This window comes from Rhinolophus ferrumequinum, chromosome 21, assembly GCF_004115265.2.
Source record: "Rhinolophus ferrumequinum isolate MPI-CBG mRhiFer1 chromosome 21, mRhiFer1_v1.p, whole genome shotgun sequence".
Taxonomy (NCBI): domain Eukaryota; kingdom Metazoa; phylum Chordata; class Mammalia; order Chiroptera; family Rhinolophidae; genus Rhinolophus; species Rhinolophus ferrumequinum.
The window spans coordinates 815,343-837,316 of NC_046304.1; the positions used below are offsets into that span (position 1 = coordinate 815,343).

General features: G+C 52.7%; 1 protein-coding gene across 4 annotated transcripts in view; it reads right to left on the bottom strand.

Annotated features, from left to right (window-relative positions):
* The window catches only part of DRC3 (dynein regulatory complex subunit 3), a 45,493-nt gene that overhangs the window by 6,308 nt on the left and 17,211 nt on the right, over positions 1 to 21,974 (bottom strand). For all 4 annotated transcript variants that reach the window (XM_033089591.1, XM_033089589.1, XM_033089588.1 and 1 more), the window contains 8 exons: positions 21,436 to 21,602; positions 13,612 to 13,758; positions 11,034 to 11,153; positions 10,393 to 10,505; positions 8,860 to 9,034; positions 3,725 to 3,856; positions 1,924 to 1,994; positions 309 to 432 (listed from right to left, as the gene is read on the bottom strand). In XM_033089591.1, coding sequence (XP_032945482.1) covers positions 309 to 432; positions 1,924 to 1,994; positions 3,725 to 3,856; positions 8,860 to 9,034; positions 10,393 to 10,505; positions 11,034 to 11,153; positions 13,612 to 13,758; positions 21,436 to 21,602 — 1,049 coding nt within the window. The remainder of the gene's footprint in view (positions 1 to 308; positions 433 to 1,923; positions 1,995 to 3,724; positions 3,857 to 8,859; positions 9,035 to 10,392; positions 10,506 to 11,033; positions 11,154 to 13,611; positions 13,759 to 21,435; positions 21,603 to 21,974) is intronic.

Genomic DNA, 21,974 nt, shown 5'->3' on the forward strand with positions numbered 1-21,974 from the left:
CCCCAGCATTGCTTCTCATCATAGAGACTCAAGAGCTAAGAAAACCTTTGGGGAAATCTCAGACCTTAGCTTCTGTTAGTAACTTTGTCTCTTACAAAGTGCCAGAAGCCCCCGAGAAATGAGCTTTCGGAAACCAACCTGTTGGTAAGTTGAAACTACCTAATTATCAGGAGTTCCTCTTTCGTTGGCCTCCACCAGGTGCTTTGCTAGCCTATTTCATCTGCCGACCACCCTGCAAAGTGGGGTAGCGTCCCCTTTTGCAGAGCCCGCCCCCCTGACCACGCCCCCGCCCCACCCACCACACTCACCGCTCGCACGTCATCGGGCAGGTCCTCATCTGTCTCCCCCTTGAGTATCTTCTCCAGAGTATTGATGCAGATCTCCAGGAGCTTCTCGTGGTGGTGGGTCTCCAGGTCCCGACACTGAACCATCGTGCAGTCTGGAGTTAAGCAAAGGTCAGGCACAGAGCAGGCTCCACAAGCCCCTGACCTGTGGGCGGGGCCTCCGCAAGCGCTCAGAGGGCGGGGCCGTTTCTGCTCCATGAGAACAGACTTCTAAGGGCCAAAGGGCAAACTGGGAGGTGCCAGTGCACTGTCACCTTCACAGCTGTCTAGCTGTGCACACCAAACCTCAGGCTATCCTGCCTGCCCCCGCCTCACTGACCCGTGGCAACGGGCGCCCTACCTGTCCTTTCATATCCACTTCCTCCATCCTCACACCTCCTGACTTGACAATAGACTAAAGCCTGGCCTCCCGCTCTAGCTCTTTCTCCCCACGGCAGCTGGAGTGCAGGTGGACAGGACTCCATCCCTGCTGTGCTTACAGCCCTCCAGGGGCTTCCCCCTCCGTCTTGTGCTCTAAAGGCCTCCTCTTGGATCCAGAACTCTCTGGCTCTTCTCAGGACCTTTGCATAGGCTGCCTCCTCTGCCTGGTACGCCCTCCCCACCTTTGCACGGGGTCCCTCTGGCCCACCCTCAGGTCCTCACTTAGTGCCACCCACCCAGGGAGGCTCCGGGCCCTGGTCTCTGGGTTGGCTGCCTCCATAACTTCTGTCTCCCTGTAGGACTGTGGGTCCAGGAAGGCAGGACCAGGGATGACCTCTGGGACAGGGCCCCACAGTTCACACCCTACACGGTGGGGCCCTGAATTCATGGGCAGAGGGGTCAGTCATGCCCCAAAGGTTGGCTCCGAACCCCGATATTTAACCCGCCAAGCTCATTATTAATAATTTGTCAGTGTCTTCGACTTGGAGGGTGCCCCCCAACCCTGTGTGTGTACCTAGGCTGTGGAGTCCCCTTGAGTGTCACTCCACTCAGCCGAGAACATGCTAGGAGCTCTCCTGCAAACAATGCCCCCACCCCAGCACAGCGCCCCTGCAGGGGTTACTCAGAGCTGTCACTGTTCTGAGGGCTGGGGAGCGCTCCCAGACCCCCCCACCGGAGAGCATTCTTTGAACCCCCCAGTGCTTGCCGAATCTCCATCCTTCGAAGGTGAGGGTTTTCCCTTGGTGGAAAACTGGAGGTTTTACATTCCTCTAAATTCAAAGGTGGAGACTGCCACTCAATAGGATCCTGTGATGAACTGAGTGTCTTTGGGGCTGAGGTACAGCTCTTCCTGTAAATCAAACAGGCGTGTGGTTCTGGTAAAAAGCGAGTGCTGACTTTTGACTGTCTCTGCCATCGTGTTTAGGGTGCTGGTGGCAGTGGAGGGGGCAGGTGTTTGACCCTGCAGGGGCCATCTGGAAGGGGACCCCACTCATTTGCATCCTGCTTAGCTTGTGAAGAAGCGGTACCCTTCCCTGCCTTGTGTTAAGAATGTGGGTGTCTCTCCCATAGCCGCCAGAGGCAGGGTAGTGGTGTGGGCCAGGAGAGCGCCGCAGGCCCAGCACTGCCTCCCCACGGAAGGTCACCAAGGAAAGGATATAGGCTTTGGACGTTCTCGATGAAGAGCCCCACCAAGTCAATGATGTTCCTTTCAAACATGTTTATAGTCTCCTGGAAACAGTAAAGAACACAGTCAACATGCATGCATATTTACCCATGAACCTGACTGGTCCAGCCTCAGAGCAAAAGGTGCTGCTCTAATCACAGACCTTCACGATAGAGACCGGCCTCCTTGGCCTTCCTGGTAGGTGTCTGTGCCCTGACCCTACCTCTCCCTCCTGACCTCTGCCCCATAGCTCCATTCCTCTCTGGCCTTTTCGACTCACTTACCACCCCCTGCATGTTTAATGGATGCCTTCTCTAGGCCTTTGCCCATTCTCTCTGCCAGGAACACCTGTCCTGGTTTTACCAACCCCACCACACACAGAGGGCTCCCCCCCTATTTGGGGCTTCTCAGTGGCATCTATCATCTCCAGAGAAACAGAGGGGTGGTCACTAAGGGCCAGACTGCTTGGGTCAGTATCCCAGCTCTGCTGCTGTGTGTAACTCTGGAAATGTTATTTAACCTCCCTAGACCTCGACTTCCTCATCTATGAAATGGGTTTCCTTCATAGTACCTGTGTCAGGGAGTTGTGGTGAAGCTTAAATGAGCTCCTTCGCACAAAATGCTGTGCAAGACACCTGTGCCTGGCAGAGGACACCCTCAGTAATGCTGGCTGTTACCTCATACCCCTCACATCAGTGCCGTGAGGGGACCCCAGCCTTGCTGCCTCCCAGTGGTTAGCAAGGCACTCAGGGCCCAAGTGGGAACAATGGAAGATGCCTGGTGAAGCCAGCTACCCTGTGAGCCCCAGGACGGCAGAGTGGGTTGAGGGCGCAGGGAGTCCACACGAGCCTGGGGATATCTGCAGGCCGAGCCAATTATACATGTTCCAAAGGTGTATAAACATCCTTACAATGAGTAAAAACAGGGTGACTGAAAAGCATGACTGCAGCCTTTTGGCTGCTGTGCACAGGTACGACAGCGATACAAGTACAACTGTGCCTGTGTCCTGGGGACTTTGGGGTGTTGAAAAGGGGATCTCCCTGCTTGCCAAGGTTGGGAGCCGCTGCCTAAGCCTCCTCTGAGGCTCGCATGCTGCTCTCCGTGCATGAGTGTTCCCCAGTGGGGCGCACGCATCTGCTGTGTGATGTGATGGGGAAATCTATCCTGCGGCTGAGGTGTCACTTGACATGTGAGGAATTGATCAGGTGCTATCTCTTGGCCCAGCCATGGCAGCACCCAATGAGGTTCGATTCATCACAGCCCTTCAGAGTCCCGGCCTCGGCTGCCTTGGGAACACACCAGTCACCCTGGCCTCTAAGGGATTTTAGATAACAGCGCTTTTCATCTCTACTCCTTAGTGCTGAATTGCAGGCTCCTTGCATGGCCCCAACATGCAGCAGCTACAGGCTCAGATGTGGAGGAGGCTTTGTTTCGTCCCTGAGTGGGGATCCACCTTGTCTATTGAGCACCTGGGTCTAATAAAGTCCTCTCCCCGCTGAGGCTCTGGGCTCCTCACGGGGTGGGGGAAACATTCCGCAGGAGCAAGGAGCTCACCTCTCATGCTGCTTAAGAATCACTTGCAACGTAAATGACTGAAATGTATTAAAAGCAAACAGGACTGATGAGCAGGAAAACGTCAGTCTGCCACGCTGAATTGCACTGGACAATTCCAGCAGAGGAGAGCCTGGGAGGGCTACAGCTAGAGTGTGGTTTTGCAGCTGTATCACCCGGTTCTTTCAAATGAGCTTGGCAGGGCACAGTCATGTCACCTGTGTGCCCAGGGGCCCGGCCTCACCTCCAGCTGCTCTACCAACTGCATCTCCAGCGTCATGAGCACGTTGTACAGCTCAGTGATGTCCTCGCCGTACTCCACGAGCTTCATCTCACTGCTGGTTATGTCGGCCTCATCCTGAATGGCACTTAGACTCTGGAAACAAAAGCCTGTGCTTTAGGGATCCACAAGTAAGTGCAATTAGTTAGTGACAGTGGGCAATGTGGTTTTGCAGGCAAGAACTTGGATTCTGAATTTGGTGCACCAAGCTCAAGAGTCAGTTCCACTACTTGCCAGCTCTGTGAGCTTGTAGAAGCTAAGCACCCTTTCCACACCTCGTGGCTGTTAGAGCACTAGCTGACAAGTGCTTAATCCACGTTACTTAGCTCGGGGTTTTATTAGAGGAGGCTGGGTTGCGTGGAAGGAGCAATGGCTTCAGAGTCAGGTGGATGTGACTTTGAATCTTCTCTGGGTCACTGATTAGCAATGTGACCTTGAGAGACTCACTTCTATTCTCTAAGCTTCCACTCCTCATGTGAAGGGGAGAAGCTGTGCTTCTCACACAGTCCTGGGAAACAGGCTGAGTGTGGGGTCTTGGCTCATAGTGGGGCTCAATTCGGGGAGACTCCGACCAAAGGCCTATACTATGGAAGGCACAGGGAGGGCGAGATACTGGAAACGTAAGACGGGTCCAGTCCTTGAGGACACCAGTTAGAGCTCACAGAACCCCAGTAAGTGAGTGGGTGTTAGCAATAATCGTTGCTAGCTGGACCATTTGGAAGGAGAGGGTGCTCACAGGCTGGAGAGTACCATGCGGTCCAAGCCCGCCACTGAATACCAGCTGTTCACCAACAAAGGGCCTGGAAACTGCTCTCTGGGACTCTGTCCCCACAAATGTCAACTTGTTTCTGTTGATGTTTGGTATTAGTTGTGAAGGAAAAGTAACTGACACGACTCCGGGGGTGAAAGCTGTTTATAATAGTGGCTACCCCATCTGTAGAAAAACCAGGTTCAGTTCCTACCTCAAGCCTTACATGAAAACAAATTCCTGACAGTATGGATTTAAAGGTAAAAAATAAAGTCATACAAGTAGTAAAAGAAAAAATGGAGGATTTTAAATAAATTATCTCAGCGTGGAGACGTCCTTTCTAAGTGTAACCAGAAGAAAAGATTGATAAACTCTACTACACAAAAATTGTTAACATTCTGAATGGTATAAAAGGACCATAGGCAAAATGATAAGATAAACAACACACTGGGAAACAGATTTGCAAATTATTTCACTGACACAGGGCTAATTTCTCAATTTATAAAGTGCTCCTTCAAAGTAATAGTGTGGGGACAGAGTCCCAGAGAGCAGTTTCCAGGCTCTCGGCCTCACGTGGAAAGGTGCTGGCTCGGGTAGCAGATGGCCATCAGCTGTGACTAGTTGGCCGTCAGCTGTAACCAGTTAGCCATTGGCCACTGATATAACTGCTGTGCCTACGCTGGCAGCAAAATGGGGGCTAGCAAGAAGGTGGTGGCTGAGCTAGCAAGAGCGGATTGCAGTTAGCAAGTGAGGTGGGTTGGCAGAGAGAAGTGGACGGCGGGTTGTGGATAATGTGGCTCCTGCTTCCTGTGTGTCCAACCCAGCCTCCAGCAAGACTATAGTGGTGTGACTCCCCTATCTATGGCTCCATCGGTGTTCCTTTTTGGCCTCACCATGTCCTGCGTTCTTATGTGGGGAGCGGGAGCTGAGACCCCGCAGGCCGTCCCACATGACAAATAGTTTTTTTAAAAAATAAAAAAGGGAGCGAGAGAAACACCAAATAGAAAAAATGGGTAAGGGCATATTATGAGAACAGTTCATAGAATGAGAAATAAAAATGTTTGTAAAACATGTGATGCTCACCTCACCCCCATTTAAAAGAAAATAAACATCCACTCCCAGTGTAACAGATTAGCAAAGATGACAAAGCCTGCTAACGACAGACCTGCAGCCTCAGTGGAGTGAGTTGGGCAAATAACTAGTAAACTTAGCAACACACGGTGCGGTGCCACGTGCAGGATCCGTCCTACAGATCACACCTGCAGCAAGTTCTTCATTGCAACACTGTTTGAAAGAGGAAGCTATTGGAAAAAACCTAATTGTCCATCAAGAGGGGCTAGCTTAACAGATTATGGCTCACCCATGCAATGACATATTTTACAACTATTAAAAGCTTGAAGCAACTCAAGTTTTGGGAGGATCTCTAAGCTGCACAGAGAAAATAGCAAAGCAAATTGTGGAACAGTGCATTCTACACTTTCATCATATAAACATACATTAGCACGCACACACATACAGGCATGCACATGCAGACATGCAAACACATACACACATACACATGCACACAGACACACACAGGCATGCACATGCAGGCACCCAAACACATGCGCACACATGCACATGCACACACATACAGGTATGCACATACGCCGACATGCACACACACATGCACACACACATGCACACATGTGCGCATGTACATGGCAAACGGCACACATGTGCACACGTGGGTTGGAGGCAGACTGCACTCCCCTGTGTACATTTTTCATTCCGTGTCTATACTTACACTTGTACAGTGTTTCCCCGAAAATGAGATCGGGTCTTACATTAATTTTTGCTCCAAAAGACACATTAGGGCTTATGTTCAGGGGATGTCATCCTGAAAAATCATGCTAGGGCTTATTTTCCAGTTAGGTCTTATTTTCGGGGAAACACGGTATTACCTATTCACTACTGGTCACTACCTAGTCACTAGGTGACTACAACTACACATAGACTGTCTGTCGTGCGGGAGACCCTGCTCGCTACGCCATGTGTCACGCAGGGCGGCCTGCGGGGTCTCTGGTCCCACTCCCCACACAAGAACGCAGGACATGGTGAGGCCAAAAAGGAACACCCACGGAGCCATAGGTAGGGGAGTCACACCACTATACTCTCGCTGGCGGCTGGGTTGGAGACACAGGAACCAGGAGCCACACAATTCTCAACCCTCACTGTGCCGCTTGCAGGCTCAGCCACCATCTACTTGCTAGCCCCCCCTTTTTTGCTAGCCTAGCCACGGCAGTTATATTAGTGCCCAATGGCTCACTGGTTACAGCTGACGGCCAACTAGCCACAGCTGATGGCCATTTGATCGCAGTCGATGGCCATTTACTACCTGAGCCAGCACCTTTCTATGTGAGGCCGAGAGCCTGGAAACTGCTTTTTGGGGCTCTGTCCCCACACTGTCCGGCGTGTATTTTGCTGTGGTCCATCTCACTGGTCCCACTATAGTCTGCGAGGCTGTTACTGCCCTTTCACGAATGAGGAAATGGAGGCTAGGAGAGGGTCATCAGAGAGGGGTCCGCCTGAACCGCCCCTGCTGGGCACCAGGAGGGGTGCTGTGTGAGCCTGGGCCTGGTGGGGGTGTAAGAGGACTGCAGGACAAGCTTATAGGAGAGGTTCTGTGAGGGGAGGGGCCTGGGGCCTCAGGCCAGTGGGGGTGTGAACTTCCAAGACAGGGGGGGGGAGGGGGGGTCAACTGGGCTGAGCCCTGCAGGCCCCTGGGAGCACCGGAAAATCCCAGGGCCAGGCGCACTCCTGGGCCAGCGTCAGTGTGTCATCGGGTCCCCACGGTTCTGGCTTGCAGCTGGATGAGGATTTCTGCTCTAGGCTCTAGGAGAAGAGCGCTCAGGGTAGTCAGCTCATCCGAGGCAGCCTGTGAGGATGCTGCCACGCGGACCAGTGTGCCTCAGCAGGTCTGAGGAGCAGCGGCTGGGGAGTCGGGCTTGGTGCCAGCAGGAGGACAGCACTGGCTGTGGCCTGGCCCAGGTTCTGCTTCTGCAGGGCACTTGTTGCTGAGGGGCCCGGGCCCCAGGCTGGGGCTTCAGGAGGCGCCAGCTGGCTGACATCCAGGTGTCCCAAATCCAGTGGCTACAGGGACCAGATAAGAAATGTCATGCAGGAGATGCCACACCGGGCCCTGGGGACTGGAGATGTGGCTTGTCCCGAGGGAACAACTGGCGCAGGCCCTGATGACAAGTGCCTCCAGAGAAGCTGGCAATCACAGTTTTTCTGTGAAATCTTCCCGTTTTTAACATCAGCAGGATGTTCAAAATGTTTTAAAACCCTCAGCAGGCCAAACAAAATACACATGTGAGCCAAATGTGCTTCTCTGCTGACAAGTTGGAACTTCTGCTTGAACATATAACACCCTGCCTGTAACCTAGGTCCGGCTGGGGAGCCTAATGAGACAAGAGGAGGGCTGGAGGACGGGGGCTGGGGCTAAGGGGGGCTGGGAGGCAGACTGAGCCCATCACCACCCCCATCACTCCTGAAGTTGCATCACCGGGGGGTTTTGTTCTGCTTTAAACTGAGTTCTCAGCCAGGAGGGGCTTTCTGGGCGCCTGGAAGCCCCTGACGCTGCAGGCCAGTGTTCACATACTTGGTGTGTAAACAGGTTTGTGAGGAGACAGAAGGTCCACAGCTCGCTTCCCTGAGAGTCTCAGGTGTGTGACTCAGAGCAGGTTAGGAACTGGTCTTTCAAAGTAATGCTAACTAAGACAATCCCGTCAAGGACACATGGCCCTGGGTTAGGCTGGGTTGAGGGGGCTCTGCCTGGGTGAACCGCCTTTCTTTCCTCCATCAGCCCTGGACAACTCTCCTTGGTCCCACAAGCCTCAGCCAGAGTTAAGCTGCCCCTGGAAACCCGCAAGGCTTCCCTCCAGGTTGGCGCTGGCCTGTGTCCAGGGGAAGACCTGGGGCTGCGCCCCTCAGCAGATGGCAGCTCTCAGAACAGGAGCCACGTCCAGCACGGCTCCGCCTCCCAGAGCTGGGCACAGGGCAGAGCTCAGAAAATGCGAAATGAACGAATGAACAAAAGAGGAGGAGGAGTCATTGTCACCATAGCAGCAGTGGTAACAATCACACCATTGTAATAGCAATGAGGACGCTACCTTGGCCCCCAGGCGCGTTTTAGGGGAAGGAGACCCACCGGCCCCACAGGCTCAGCCCTGGCCAGCGGGGGAGCTGTGGTTGCCCCGGGGTCGGCTCAGCCATCGAGCTGTGTGAACTCTGGCAAATGGGGCCAAGGCTCACGGGCCTCAGGCCGTCAGGGGTACAGAGGCTGGCGGGGTGGGGGGGCAGGACCTACCACCAAGTGCTTCTCCTCGAACATGGCAACCCTGTGTTTGCCCTGCTCCTGGTTTTCCCGGACGGCCTCGTGGACACACGCATTGAACGTGTCGAGCTCCGCTTTCCGCTTCTCCTGCTGTTTTAGTCCATACTCGAAAATATTCAGGCAAATGATGACAAATTTGTCCTTGTAGGTGAGAGGCTGTTAAGGAAGCTTGAGGCTGTTTCGGGTGCGGCCTTGGTGGTGGGAGTTGAGATTCGGAGGAAAAGGCAGTGTGGGGGGTCTCTACCCCCCAGCCTGAGGGAGTCAGGAACAGGACCTGTATGAGGGAAGAAGGCGGGGGCCACTGCAGAGCGGAGGACAAGTATGTTAAGGGAGCCCCCAGAAGAGACTCCTGGGGGACCTGGCGGGGCCAGGAGGGGCTGGGAGTCCAGGGGAACCAGCCCGGTCTGGGAGCGAAGCAGTGAGTGATTTTTGTCTGTGCTGTGTCGTCTAGAGGGCACCTTTATTGAGGTTCTGTCTCCAGGTGCTGCAGGTGCGCTGAGGGAAACTGCGAAGGTGGGGGGACCCCAGGCTAGAAGCAGAGAGAGCAGGTTCTAGTGCTGGCTCGGCTGCTGCTTCTCCCTGGCAAGCTACTTCCCCTCTGGGCCTCGGGGTCCTCACCTGCACAACACAACCCGCTGCAGAGAGTCCTTGAGAGGGCCTGGAGGTCAGGCAGGCACTGCAGCCTCGACGTAAGCCCAGGTCACCCAGCTGCCAGGTGGCAGAGCCAGGCGGAGCCCATCTGTCTGGCCCAGAGTCCTGCTCTTCACCAGGCCCTCCCCGCTCCCTCCCACACTCTTCAGCATGTTGGGTTTTTTACAGAGACTTTTTCTTTACTCTGAGACAGAGGTTCTACAGACCCACGGAGGTTCCACAGACCCCCACTCTGTGACTCGTTGCCTCGTCTTAGTACTCTCAGACCAGGAACCCCTCAATTCTATCCCAAGCCCCTCAGCGTATAGTTTAAGCCAACTGATTAGCCGTCCCAGCCATGGCCTTGAAGACAAGTGTCAGTCACAATCCTGTGTGTTCCGCCAACTGGGAAAAGTGCAGGCTCTCAGCCCCACAGACTAGCGTTCAGCTTTTAGCTGTGTGACCTTGGACAAATCAACCTCTCCAAGGACAGCTTCCCCAACTGTAAAATGGGATTATTAGCAGCATCCATGGAGTGGGGCGGTTGAGAGAATTAGATGCAAAGCACACAGGAGGGCCAGTAAATACAGCAAAGGAGGATTAGTGCCACAGAAGTCACATTTCCTTCTCTGACAGGCTGGCTTGTCAATACCCAGACCCGGGCCATGTGACCAGACCCCCATGTGTCCCCTGAAATCCAGACATTCCCTGTGCCGCTCAGATGACCTGGCTCTGCCCTGAAGTGGAGGTTTTTGCCTTCCAGGGTCTCAAAGAGAGATGGGGAAGCTAAGGCCCAGAGTGGAAAGGGACTTGCCAGGCTGGTGGCATGGGGCCCAGGCTCCGCCAGAGAAGGCAGCCATGACCTTGGAAGGATATGCCTCAAGGAGCTCACCAACGCTGGGCAGGCAGGCCAGCTTGTTGCCTTCCACGTCCTCAGCATACATGCTGTCAAACAGGAAGGAGCCGTTCAGGTGCTCGACAAACGCAGCCTGTGGTCAGAAACACGGCCAAGCTCCGGGACTGACCCACTGCACAGGCCCTGCGCTGGGCACTGGGGCTGGTGGACGCTCCGTCCCCCGAGGGAGGCAGGGCAGGAAAGGGCATGCTGGGCCCAGGGCCGGGCCCAGAAGGAGGTCCAGTGGCCTAAACCTGAAAGCTGCACACGGCCTGGTCTAGGAGGGAAGGTGGCAACTGTGAGAGGCGGCAGTGGGGCTCAGCTTTGAATCCAGGGCCGGGCTGAATAGGGAGGAAGTTGAGTCCGCCATGGGGAACTGCCTAGGGGGTTAGGAAAAGGAGCTGCTCTGACAGACTGTTCAGCTCCACCTCCCCAGCCCTGTGCAGGAGACAGGTGTGTGGGTCTGGGCAGAGCGAGGCAGGGGCAGGTGTGGGTGCACAGCGCCTGCTTCCTGGGCTCTGCTGACCTTTGCTGACTGGTGAGGCCTCGTGGCTAGCTCGCATCCTGGAGCCAGGGCGGGGGTGGGGAGGGGAAGTGCCCCCCCCCCCCCGGCAGAGGGTACCCTGTGCTTCTCCAGCTCCTTCCGCAGGTCCTGCTCATTCTCCAGCTTGGCCTGAATCTGGTTCTCCCGGTGCTTCAGCTCATCGAGGCTGTACTGGTGCTTAAGCTCCGCCAGCTCTTTCTGACAGGGAAAGGGAAAAGGGCATTGTGACCAGGGGACGTTGGGTAATTGGAAGCCACGCTGACCTCTGCTGTTCTGTGGTGTCCCGAGCGTGAGTGCGGGTGTGGATGAGAACAGTTTGTTGCCCTTTTCAAGTCCAAGGACCAAGAGGGGTGGAGGAAGGCAGCCCAGGCCCCCGCCCACCAAAAATCCTCTGGCTCTCTGTTAGGGGTGCACAGTGAGGGAGAGGAGGGCTTAAGTGAAAAACTGGACTCACGGGTCTGCTCACAAGGATCTTTGCCCTTGGCTCTGTGCCCTGCCACCTCCTGGCTGTCCTCACCCCTCTGGCTCATCCCCCTGTGCCTACTGGGGATGCAGGTGTCCCTAGGGCTTGGCGCTTGCCCTTCTGGGCTCACCCTACACGCCCCAGGTGATCTCACCTGTGCTAAGGCTCCAAGGATAAGGTTCTCATCCTCTGACAGCACTCAGGTCTCCACCTCCAGCTTAGACCCCCTGAGCGCTGGACCTCCGCTGCTGACGACGTCACGCCTCCTGGCTGCCTCAAGAGCACCGCCAATTCACCCTGCCCAAGGTGGACCACTGCCTTCCTAGTCCTGCGAGGCCCCCCAGGCAGCCAGCACCCAGGCTGTGCCCAGGTCTGCCGTGCTCCTTCCTGATTGCCTCCTCTGTCACTTCATCTCTTGCCAGGAGCCCCGCCTCAGCTCCCAGCTGGCCTTCCCTATGCACCCTGTCCCCCTCCAATCTGTCCACTCCTTCCCAGCGAGTTGCCAAAGCAATCTGTTAGACGTAAACCTGATCTTGCAGCCCCTCATTTACCTCGTATGGCTTCCTCTTGGGCACAGGTTAATGCCAAACTCCTGCCGTGGCCGGCAAGGTCCTGCCTGCCTACCCCCACCCCCAAACCCCCAGCCCATATTCAGCCCGCTCAACTCCAGCACCCGGCCTGCTCACCCAGGGCCTCTGCATGCGCTCTGCCTTCTGCCTTCGCCCAGCCAGCTCCTGCCCACCCTGCAGATCCCAGCTCAAAACCACTTCCTTGGGAAGCTACCTCATAACCACCAACCCCCTCCTGTGCATCCATCTCAGCCCATGTCCTTCCCTCCGGACATTTTCACGTATCTGTAGGAAGACCTAATTGTGTGTTGGCTCCACAAAGGAAGGCAGGGGCTCCCCCAGGTCTGTGCAATTCCAGAGCCTCAGCTTGCCTTGTCCGTCCTGCGCTGTCCGAGGCCCGTTTCCTCCCGAACCTGATGTCAGCACACATCAGTGTAGTTTTATGCCTTAACATGGGCCTTGGCTGCGAACAGTTTATGTTGCCCAGAGTTGAAACCCTTCTAAAGATCTCTTGCTATTCATTGAGCTGTACACTTACATTCCTTGCTTCCCCCTTGCTTCCACTGGGTTCTCCTGGCTGCTCCCCATATCAACTCAGGGTGCCCCAAATATAGGTTCCTTTCTCCCAGGAAAGGCACTAGCTTCCCGTGAGAAGGAGAAGGCAGCTCAAACAGTCCTCGGTCTCCCTGGCTCCCAACACACAGGGACACCCGGGTTCCGCTGCCAAAGCCTCACAAACTGGGCAGATTCTTTTTTCCCAGTGGGGGAGGTCCCCACAAACTGATCACACTGCAAAGAATAAGAAGCAAGCGAAAGAGAACCGGCTTATAGCAGAGGACACGGGAATGAAGTGGGCAGAGGACTGAGCAGGCAGTGGACAGACCTGGCGGTGGACAGACGTGACAGTGGACAGACGTGGCATTGGACAGACGTGACAGTGGACAGACGTGACAGTGGACAGACGTGGCAGTGGACTGACACGTGACATTGGACAGACCAGGCAGTGAATGGGGAAAGGCCCTCCCGCTGGGACCGGCCCTGCACAGGAGCTGAAAGCACAGGCTCTGCCGCTAGACGGCCCGGGTCCAATTCCCCACTTGACCACCACTGGCCATGAGGTCGGAGTGAGTCAGCTCACCATTTGCAAGCTGGGGGTGAGAACAGGGCCCACATCACAGGTTGTTGTGAAAATAATGTGAAATAACGCAATGTGTTTTGCATATAAGCACATGACAACGGTTAGCTGTTAATATTGTTTCTGGGGTCACGTAAGCACAGGTGAATCCTGGCTCTGCCATAAGCTGCCGATCCTGGCTAATTGCTGATCCTCACTTGGTCTCCTCGACCACGTTATCCAGAAAACCAGACAGTGCAGGCTGGCTGTGAGGGGGCTGGAGGCAACCCATGGAAGGGGCCTGGCCACTGTGAGCACGCACTCAATAGTGACCATGAAGGTCCTGCTGGAATCGCTCTGACAGAGGCAGTGAAAGGAGTAAGGAAGACGGAGCTGCCCTTTCTCTCCTCCTCGGGTACACGGGGAGCTCCGTCTCAGTGTCTCCTTCCATGAAATCAGGGGACCTGAAGCCGTCTCACAGAGCTGGGAGGCCCAGAGGGAGACACTTGCCATGTGGTCATCGATGCGCCGCGAGTCCAGGTACACGAGGTCAGGGAGGTAGGCCAAGACAGACATCTTGTAATCCTCTGCCTCGGCGATGGGGTTTCCAGAGAGGCTGAGCGCCCGCAGGTCCTTGAACCGACGCAGGTATATGATCTGGGGAACAGAGGGGGAAAACCCATCTTCTTGGCTGCTGCAGAGCTGAAAACACCCTTGGGAGTCTCTCCCTTTGGCGCTCTGCCTGGCCATAATGTCTTCAGCACAGGGTGAAGCGACAATGAGGGGGCGCTTGGGGTTCCAGGCAGGACGGCTGCACTGAGGCCTTTGGTAAGTCCTGGGCTTTCCAAAGAACCAGCAGACCTGGGTTCTAATGCTACCTATGGGACCAGTTACCTAACATGTGTGAGCCTCAATTTCCTCATCTGTAAAATGGGTATAAGGATGTGTTATAAGGGCCAAATGAAATGAGCTACGAAACGTGTATGGGAGAGTGCCTGACACCTACTCAATAAATGGTGGTAGTTGTTGTTATAGTTGTTATTGGTCACTCAGAAGAGGTGTGCCTTTTTAGATTGTGAAGCCCTGTGAAAGGTCCAAATCTCTCCCATTAAGTGGAATCCAATTTATAGTTAACCTTGAATTAACTGGATAACAGCTAGTGGAATATTTCACTAACTACTGTTTATTTTTCGTATACCCTATTTTTATTAAAATGGGGGAAATGTCAACCAGACAGCTAATACGAACATACCTGATTTTATTGCACTGTGCTTTATTGCACTTTGCTGATATTGCATTTTTCACAAATTGAAGGTTTGTGGCAACCCTTTACCGAGAAAGTCTACTGGCATTTTTTTCAACACCATTTGCTCACGTCGTGTCTCTGTATCACATTTTGGTAATTCTTGCAATATTTCAAACATTATTATTATTATTATTATATTTGTATGGTGATCTGTGATCGGTGATGCTACTATTGTAATTGCTTTGGGGCGCCACAAACCACACCCATAAGAGACAGTGAACTTAATTGATAAATGAGGTGTGTGCTCTGACTGCTCCACTGACCGGCCGTCCCGCCCGTCCCTCTGCCCCTCCTCGGGCCTCGCTATGCCCTGAGACACAGCAAAATTGAAACTAGGCCAGTTAATAACCCTACACAGGCCTCTAAGTGTTCAGATGAAAGAAGAGTCACATGTCTCTCACTTTAAATCCAAAGCTAGAAATGATGAAGCTTAGTGAGGAAGGAATATTAAAGCCAAGACAGGTCGAAAGCTAGGTCCCTTGTGCTAAACAGTGAGCCAGTTGTGAATGCAAAGGAGAAGTTCTCGAAGGAAATTAAAAGTGCTACGCCCGCGAACACATGATAAGAAAGTGAAAAGGCCTTATTGCCGATATGGAGAAAGTTTTACTGGTCTGGATAGAAGATCGAACCAGCCACAACATTCCCTTAAGCCAAGGCCTGATCCATAGCAAGGCTAACTCTCTTCAATTCTGTGAAGGCTGAGAGAGGTGAGGACGCTGCCGGAGAAAAGTTGGAAGCTGGGTGTAAGGAAAGAAGGCATCGCCATAACATAAAAGTGCAAGTGAAGCAGCCAGTGCTGACGGCGAAGCTGCAGCAAGTTCTTCAGGAGACCTAGCTAAGATCATTAATGAAGGTGGCTACAGTAACCAACAGATGCGCAGTGTACATGAAACAGCCTCATATTGGAAGAAGATGCCATCTAGGACTTTCGTAGCTAGAGAGGAGAAGTCGACGCCTGGCTTCAGAGCTTCAGAGGACAGGCTGACTCTCTTGTCAGGGGCTCATGCAGCTGGTGACTTTAAGTTGCAGCCAGTACTCACTCACCATTCCAAAAATCCTGGGGTCCTTAAGAATTATGCTAAATCTACTCTGCCTATGTTCTATAAATGGAACAACAAAGCCTGGATGACAGCACATCTGTTTACAACATGGTTTTCTGAATATTTTAAGCTCACTGTTGAGACCTATGGCTCAGAACAAAAAATTCCTTTCAAAATATTACTGCTCATTGACAATGCACCTGGTCACTCCAAGAGCTCTGATGGAGGTGTATGAGATTAGTGTCGCTTTCATGACTACTAACACAAAATTCAGCCAATAGATAGAGAAGTGAGTTCGACTTTCAAGTCTTATAATTTAAGAGATACATTTCGTAAGGCCATAGATAGTGATTCTACTGATGGATCTGGGCAAGATAAGTTGAAAACCTCTGGAAATGACTGACCATTCTAGATGCCATTGCGAATATTTTGTGATTCATGGGAAGAGGTCAAAATAACAACATTAACAAGAGTTTGAAAGAAGTTGATTCCAGCCCTCATGGATGACTTTGAGGGGTTGAAGACTTCAGCGGAGGAAGTAACTGCAAATGTGGTGGAAATAGTAAGGGAACTAGAGTTAGAAATGGAGCCTGAAGATGTGACCGAATTGCTGCAGTCTCATGATAAAACTTTAACAGATGAGGAGTTGCTGTTATGCATAAGCAAAGAAAGTGGTTTCTTAAGATGGAATTTACTCCAGGTGAAGGTGCTGTGAAGATTGTTAAAATGACAACAAAGGTCTTAGAACGTTACACAAACTTAGTTGATAAAGCAACTACAGGGTTTGAGAGGATTGACTCCAATTTTGAAAGTTCTGCTGTGAGTAAAATGCTATTAAACAGCATCACATGCTACAGAGAAATTGTTCACGAAAGGAAGAGTCGATCGATGCAGCAAACTTCATAGTTGTCTTGTTTTAAGAAATTGCCATCTCATCCTTCTGCAACCACCACGCTGATCAGTCAGCAGCCCTCAACATCGAGACAAGATCCTCCACCAGCAAAAAGATTACAACTCACTGAAGGCTCAGATGATGGTTAGTATTTTTTTTTAACAATAAAGTATTTTTTATAGTGAAACTTTTAAAATTAAATTTATTGCGTAACATTGGTTAATAACCTTATACAAATTTCAGGTGTACAGCTTTACAATCCAACACCTGTACAGTCTATTGTGTGCTCACCACCGGAAGTCTAGTCTCCTTCCACCACCTTGTATTTGATTCATTTTACCCTCTTCAGCCTCCTTCCCCTCTGGTGACTACCATTCTGTTTGTTGTCTGCATCTGAGTTTGTTGCAATAGAATATTTTTTAATTAAGGTATGTACACTGTTTTGAGACATAATGCTGTTGCACACGTAATAGACTATAGTGTAAACATCATTTTTACCATGTTTCCCCGAAAATAAGACGTAGCTAGACCATCAGCTCTAATGTGTCTTTTGGAGCAAAACTTAATATAAGACCCGGTCTTATTTTAATATAATATAAGCCTGCGTCTTATATAATGTAATATCAGACCTGGTCTTATGTTAATTTTTGCTCCCAAAGACACATTAGAGCTGATGGTCCAGCTAGATCTTATTTTCGGGGAAACACGGTATATGCCCTGGAAAACCAAAAAATTCATGTGACTTGCTTTATTATGATATTTACTTTATTGCAGTGGTCTGGAACCAAACCTGCAATATCTCTGAGGCATGCCTGTATTTTCTTTCATAGCAACTTCTGAGCACCTAGACACTGTCCTACTATGCAAAAGACAGAAAAGAAACCTAGCATGCTTTTCTGAAGGAATTGTTCAGTTATTGATGTATTCATTCAACAAACATTATTAAGCACCTACCAGGCCTCAGGCACATGCTAGGCCTTGGGGAGTTAGGGGGTACAAAGTTGACGTAGTCCCTGCCCTTATTGCAGGAGCATTCTAGGAGTAGGGCACAAGAATGTTTTTAAAAGTAAATAAAATCATTACTTTTTTGGGTAAGTGCTATAAAGACATAAAGATTGGTCATGAGAAAAAATAATAGCGAGGTCTTTCTCAGTTAGGGAACTCAGAGGTCTCTGAGGGCAGAGGAGAGTGCATTCCCCGAAGCAAAAACCGCACAAAGACCCTGAAGCAGGAGAGAGCTTGGCATGGGCCAGGAAGTAAGCCAGGCCAGGGTGGTTGCAGCTTGGCTGGGGAGGGGGTTGGAGCAGGACTCGAGGCAAGATTGGAAACAAAGTCAGGGCTGATTCGTGTAAGTCTTGGGTCAAAGCTGCAGTCTCGAGTTTGGACTTTGCGCTAAGACAATGGAAGCCATTGAAGTTTTGAGTGCATGTGGGGTGTGGAGATAGGATGTGATTTAACTTTGAAGAGGTCTCCCCGTGAAACTTCACTTTTCCTCTTGAGATTGTTAAAGAGTGAATGGTCTGATAGCCACGTATATTGTGGAAGGAGAGAGGAAATAGGTCCTGTCATAACTGCTGGGGGTTTGTAAATAGTGTCCCTTCTATAGACGAAAATGTGGCAAGATCCATCAAAATAAAAAGTGTACAATGCCTTCACACCCAGCAATTCCATGTGGACTCATCCAGGTTTAAAGTAAGCCCTCTTCAAGGACATCCATTATAGCTTCTGTTTAACAACATGAGGCTGGAAACAACGTCAATGTCCACCTGTTGGGGACTAGAAAATATATCATGCCACATCTACGTAAGTAATGGAATGGTCCAGCAGAGGGGGACTGATGACCCAGAAAGAGAGGGAATGACTGAAGGCAGGCACTTGGAGGGTTAGCCAGACTGATGTGACAATCATGCGAAACGTTTAAACAAGATGCCTGGAAAGATACATGCAACTTAGAAGCAGCTGTGGCCTCTGGAAAGGGCCAGGATTGAGGCCCTGTGTGCCCTGTGTGGCCCTGTGCGGACACAGGGGCTCTTCCCTGTGTGCCCTGAGTTCTGCTGAAACATCTGCTTGTTTTCAATGCAATAAAAAGGTATTAAAAGAAGACTAGTAAGTAAATAAATAACAAGAAAGTGTATAATTAGATGTCAGCTACACAGTGCAGGTAAGAGCTAAAGTCACAGATGGGTTTGCAGGTGATTAAGTCAGCCCACCAAGGGGGCTGGCCCCTGACGAGACGAAGAGGATGCAGGGACCCCAGCATCTCTGGCCCGTGGCCAGGCCTCCAGAACAATGCGATCTAGGCCCAGATACCTCAGCACTCCCCGGCGGCTTCTCCCAGGCATCTTCTTCCTTCCTCTTTCTCTCTGGGGACCAGCTTTACCCGCTTTTCTTCTGTATGGGCTACCTGGTACCCAACATCCCACTGGAAACGGGGATAGAGTTTCTTTCTGCCAGTCCCTGAAGGGGTGGAATGGGAGGGTGCCCAAGGTCAGGGGAGGGAGTGGGATGTCCACAGCGGGGCTGGGGCATGGACTGGGAGTGGGCATCCACCTCCAAGGGTAGGCCTGGACCTTCATAAGGGACAACGCCTGGGGTCCATTGAAGTCTCCGATGTCCAAGGGGTAACAAGTCAGGCCTGGGGGGTATACTGGACCTACCTAGGCAGGAACAGCTGGGAAATGCTCAGAGAAGTTTTCAAACAGCGAGATTTATGGCTGTTTGGGGGTAGTCCTTAATCTAGAAATTTCTGAAAAACCAGCACTTTCTGTGTACCTACTATGTGCCATGCCCTGTATGAGCTACTTAGCCCTCTCTAATTGATTCAACCCTCACAGCAACCTGGGGGAGACTACTGTTCCTCTCATTTTACAGATGGGCAAATGAGCCCCCAGAACGCTGTCCCTGTCTCAAGGTCAGACAGTCAGTAGCTGATTAAATCTCAGCTCTCCACTCAGCTCTCGACTCCGCGGACCCTTCAGGAGTCAGCTGTCCTGTGGGCCAGCTGCACAGAGCAGAAGCAGGCTGAGTAATCAGGCTGGAGCCCTGAAAAGAGCACTGGTTTGGTTTACATCCTCCTGCCTGGGGTGGGTGGCAAACTTCTGAGACTACATAGCCTCTAGGGTTCGGCCCCGCTGCACAGACTCAAACACAGGTCAGAACTAGAGCGTGACCCACTCCAGCCATCCGTCGAGCCAGCCCGCCTGGCCATCCCCAGCTCTGATGTTGGTTGAGGGAGGGTGTGGGCTCTGCTCAGAACGGACTGTCTCTGTTAGGAGGCGATTTCTTGAGCTGTCTGCCCAGCCAGATGTGGATGAGGAAGCCCGTGGCCTTGACTTCAACCATGAAAAGCAGCAGCCCAGGAGATGCTGAGGACAGCGGAGCCGAGAGGCAGACGGCACGTGCATCCCTGAAGCCCTGGCGATAAGCCTGCTCTTCTTCCCAGCACCAGTCATCATGCTGCTGGATGGCCCCGTGTGCTTGTGGTGGCCCTCGGCATGCCCTGGGCTCAGCTGCCGCTGGGCTGGACTCCCGCTGGCAATGCCCATCTCATCCCTGCACCTGCCTCAGCTCTCTGAGGACCACCCAGAAGCAAGGGCAGGCAGGAGTTCATCTCTCGGGCATCCCTCAGCTACTGGGGAATAAATGCCTCAGGCTCTGGCCCTTCAGGTGTTCACTCCTGGGAGGCATTCTGGATACCCGAGGGCCCAGCAGAGGGTAAGCCCCATCACTTAGAGCAGCGATCTCAGGACCACACTGCAGGTTGGTTCTTCCTGCCCTCTGGCTCACTGTAGCTCCCTGAGGTCGCCTAACCGACACACTGCCTCACCCAAGTCCTTGCTTCAGAGATGCTGTGTCTTTATGATGGCGCTTTCCTTGCTTCCCCCACTCACACAATCCCCCTCAAATCCATCCTCATGGTGGCAGAGTTTCCTTCCAAAACACACCGAAGCCCCAAAGCCTCCACAGCTCCCCTCTGCTGTCCTGGGCGCTCGCTGCCCTGCAACACACCCCTGGACCTCCTCCAGGGACTTGAGCTCCTCGAGGGAATGTGCATTCCCAGGCAGGCACCCCGAGCGCATCTCCTGGCCTTGGTTTGCTCAAGCCATGCCCTCCTCCCAGGAAGCCTGTCCTTCTGCTCAATGACAAAATTCCAATCATCTTTCTGTGAGTCTGATTCAAAAATCACCTCACCTCTCCCGCCACTCTCTCGGGAAGGATCTCGGCTCTCACAGGCCTCCCTTTGTTAAGAAAGTACCCAGCCTGACCCTGAATGCAGTGCCTGCCTCACGCTCATCACCTCACTTGATTCCTGGCAGGTAGGTTATGGCCATCATCTCCATTTTACAGATGAGGAAACTGAGGCACAGAAGGTTCAAGCCTTAGGGCGTGTGGCTGGGATTTGGACCTAGGCCATCTGACTGACCTAAGTAGAAAACGAATCTTGAAACGGTAGTGGACCGTTCCCAGGATTGACTGGCAAGCCGGAAAAATGGGTCCCAGCAACGGTTCTGATCCAGGAGAAATCTGGTAATGTCACCTCTGACACAGGACCCTCATGAAAGATGCCACACCCCCAGCCGCTGGGGTCATGGCCCCAGCTCGCTGTTGCGAACCTGTTGTGGGGTGGGCAGGGGCCAGCCCACCTCCCAAATGACCAATGGCCCCTGCCCACTCACACATACACCCGACATCCTGGGGGTGGACCCAGGTTTCTTGTCATCTTGTGTGTCTTGATTATGTGGGTGTGTGCTGGGCACCCCCAAAGGGGCTATGGCTTTGGTCTCTGTACCCACGGAGCACAGGCCAAACGCCCCACATCCGCCTCAGCAAAGTTTGCTGAGGGTGGGGCTCAGAGGAAGAAAGAGACCCCCCCAAGGCGGGCTGCCAAGTGGCACCCGCAGCTGGGCTTTCACGGCTGAAGCATGCTGCTTAACATTATCAGATCTCTTGTAGAATAATCTGGATTTCTAGCTTTTCTAGAAAAAAGGGACGATCTGGAAGGCTGAGCCTGCATTTCCCCTCGCCGCAGACCCCCAGGCCCCAGCCCCCCCTGACCGGGGGGGTCGGGTGCACCCTCAGCCGGGCCCTGTGCTCACATTCATCACGTTGCCGATCTGGTTGTTGCCAAGTGACAGCACCTGCAGCTTGGCCAGGGCGTCCAGAGAGTCGATCTTGGAGATACGGTTGTTGAACAGGCTCAGGTCCTCCAGGTTTACCAGTGTGTCCAGCCCCTCGATGGCCTCAATGTTGTTGAAGGACAGGTCTGGAAGGAAGAGGGCCAGAGGGCTGAGTGACAGGTGAGGGGGTGGGGTGTCCTGCCACAAAACCATCAAGGCTCCTTATGCTCCGTGAGCCAGCCCCAAGTCGTCGGGCCGGGAACTGACTCAGTCTGGCAGCTTATGGTCTTCTAGAAGCCGTGCATGGATTCCTTCCTGTGGCCTCAGACTTTCATCGCCCCTCCAGTCCCACCACTCGTCTTCCTGGCCGGGACACATGGCCCAGTACTCATGCCTGTGCTCTGTCATTGTCCTGATATGGAACTGCTTGCTGGCAGGTCTGAAACAGTGTATCTTGGGGTGGGGGAGACGAGAGGGAGGGTCTCCCTCCCTCACTTCGACGGTGTTTTAGTAATAAT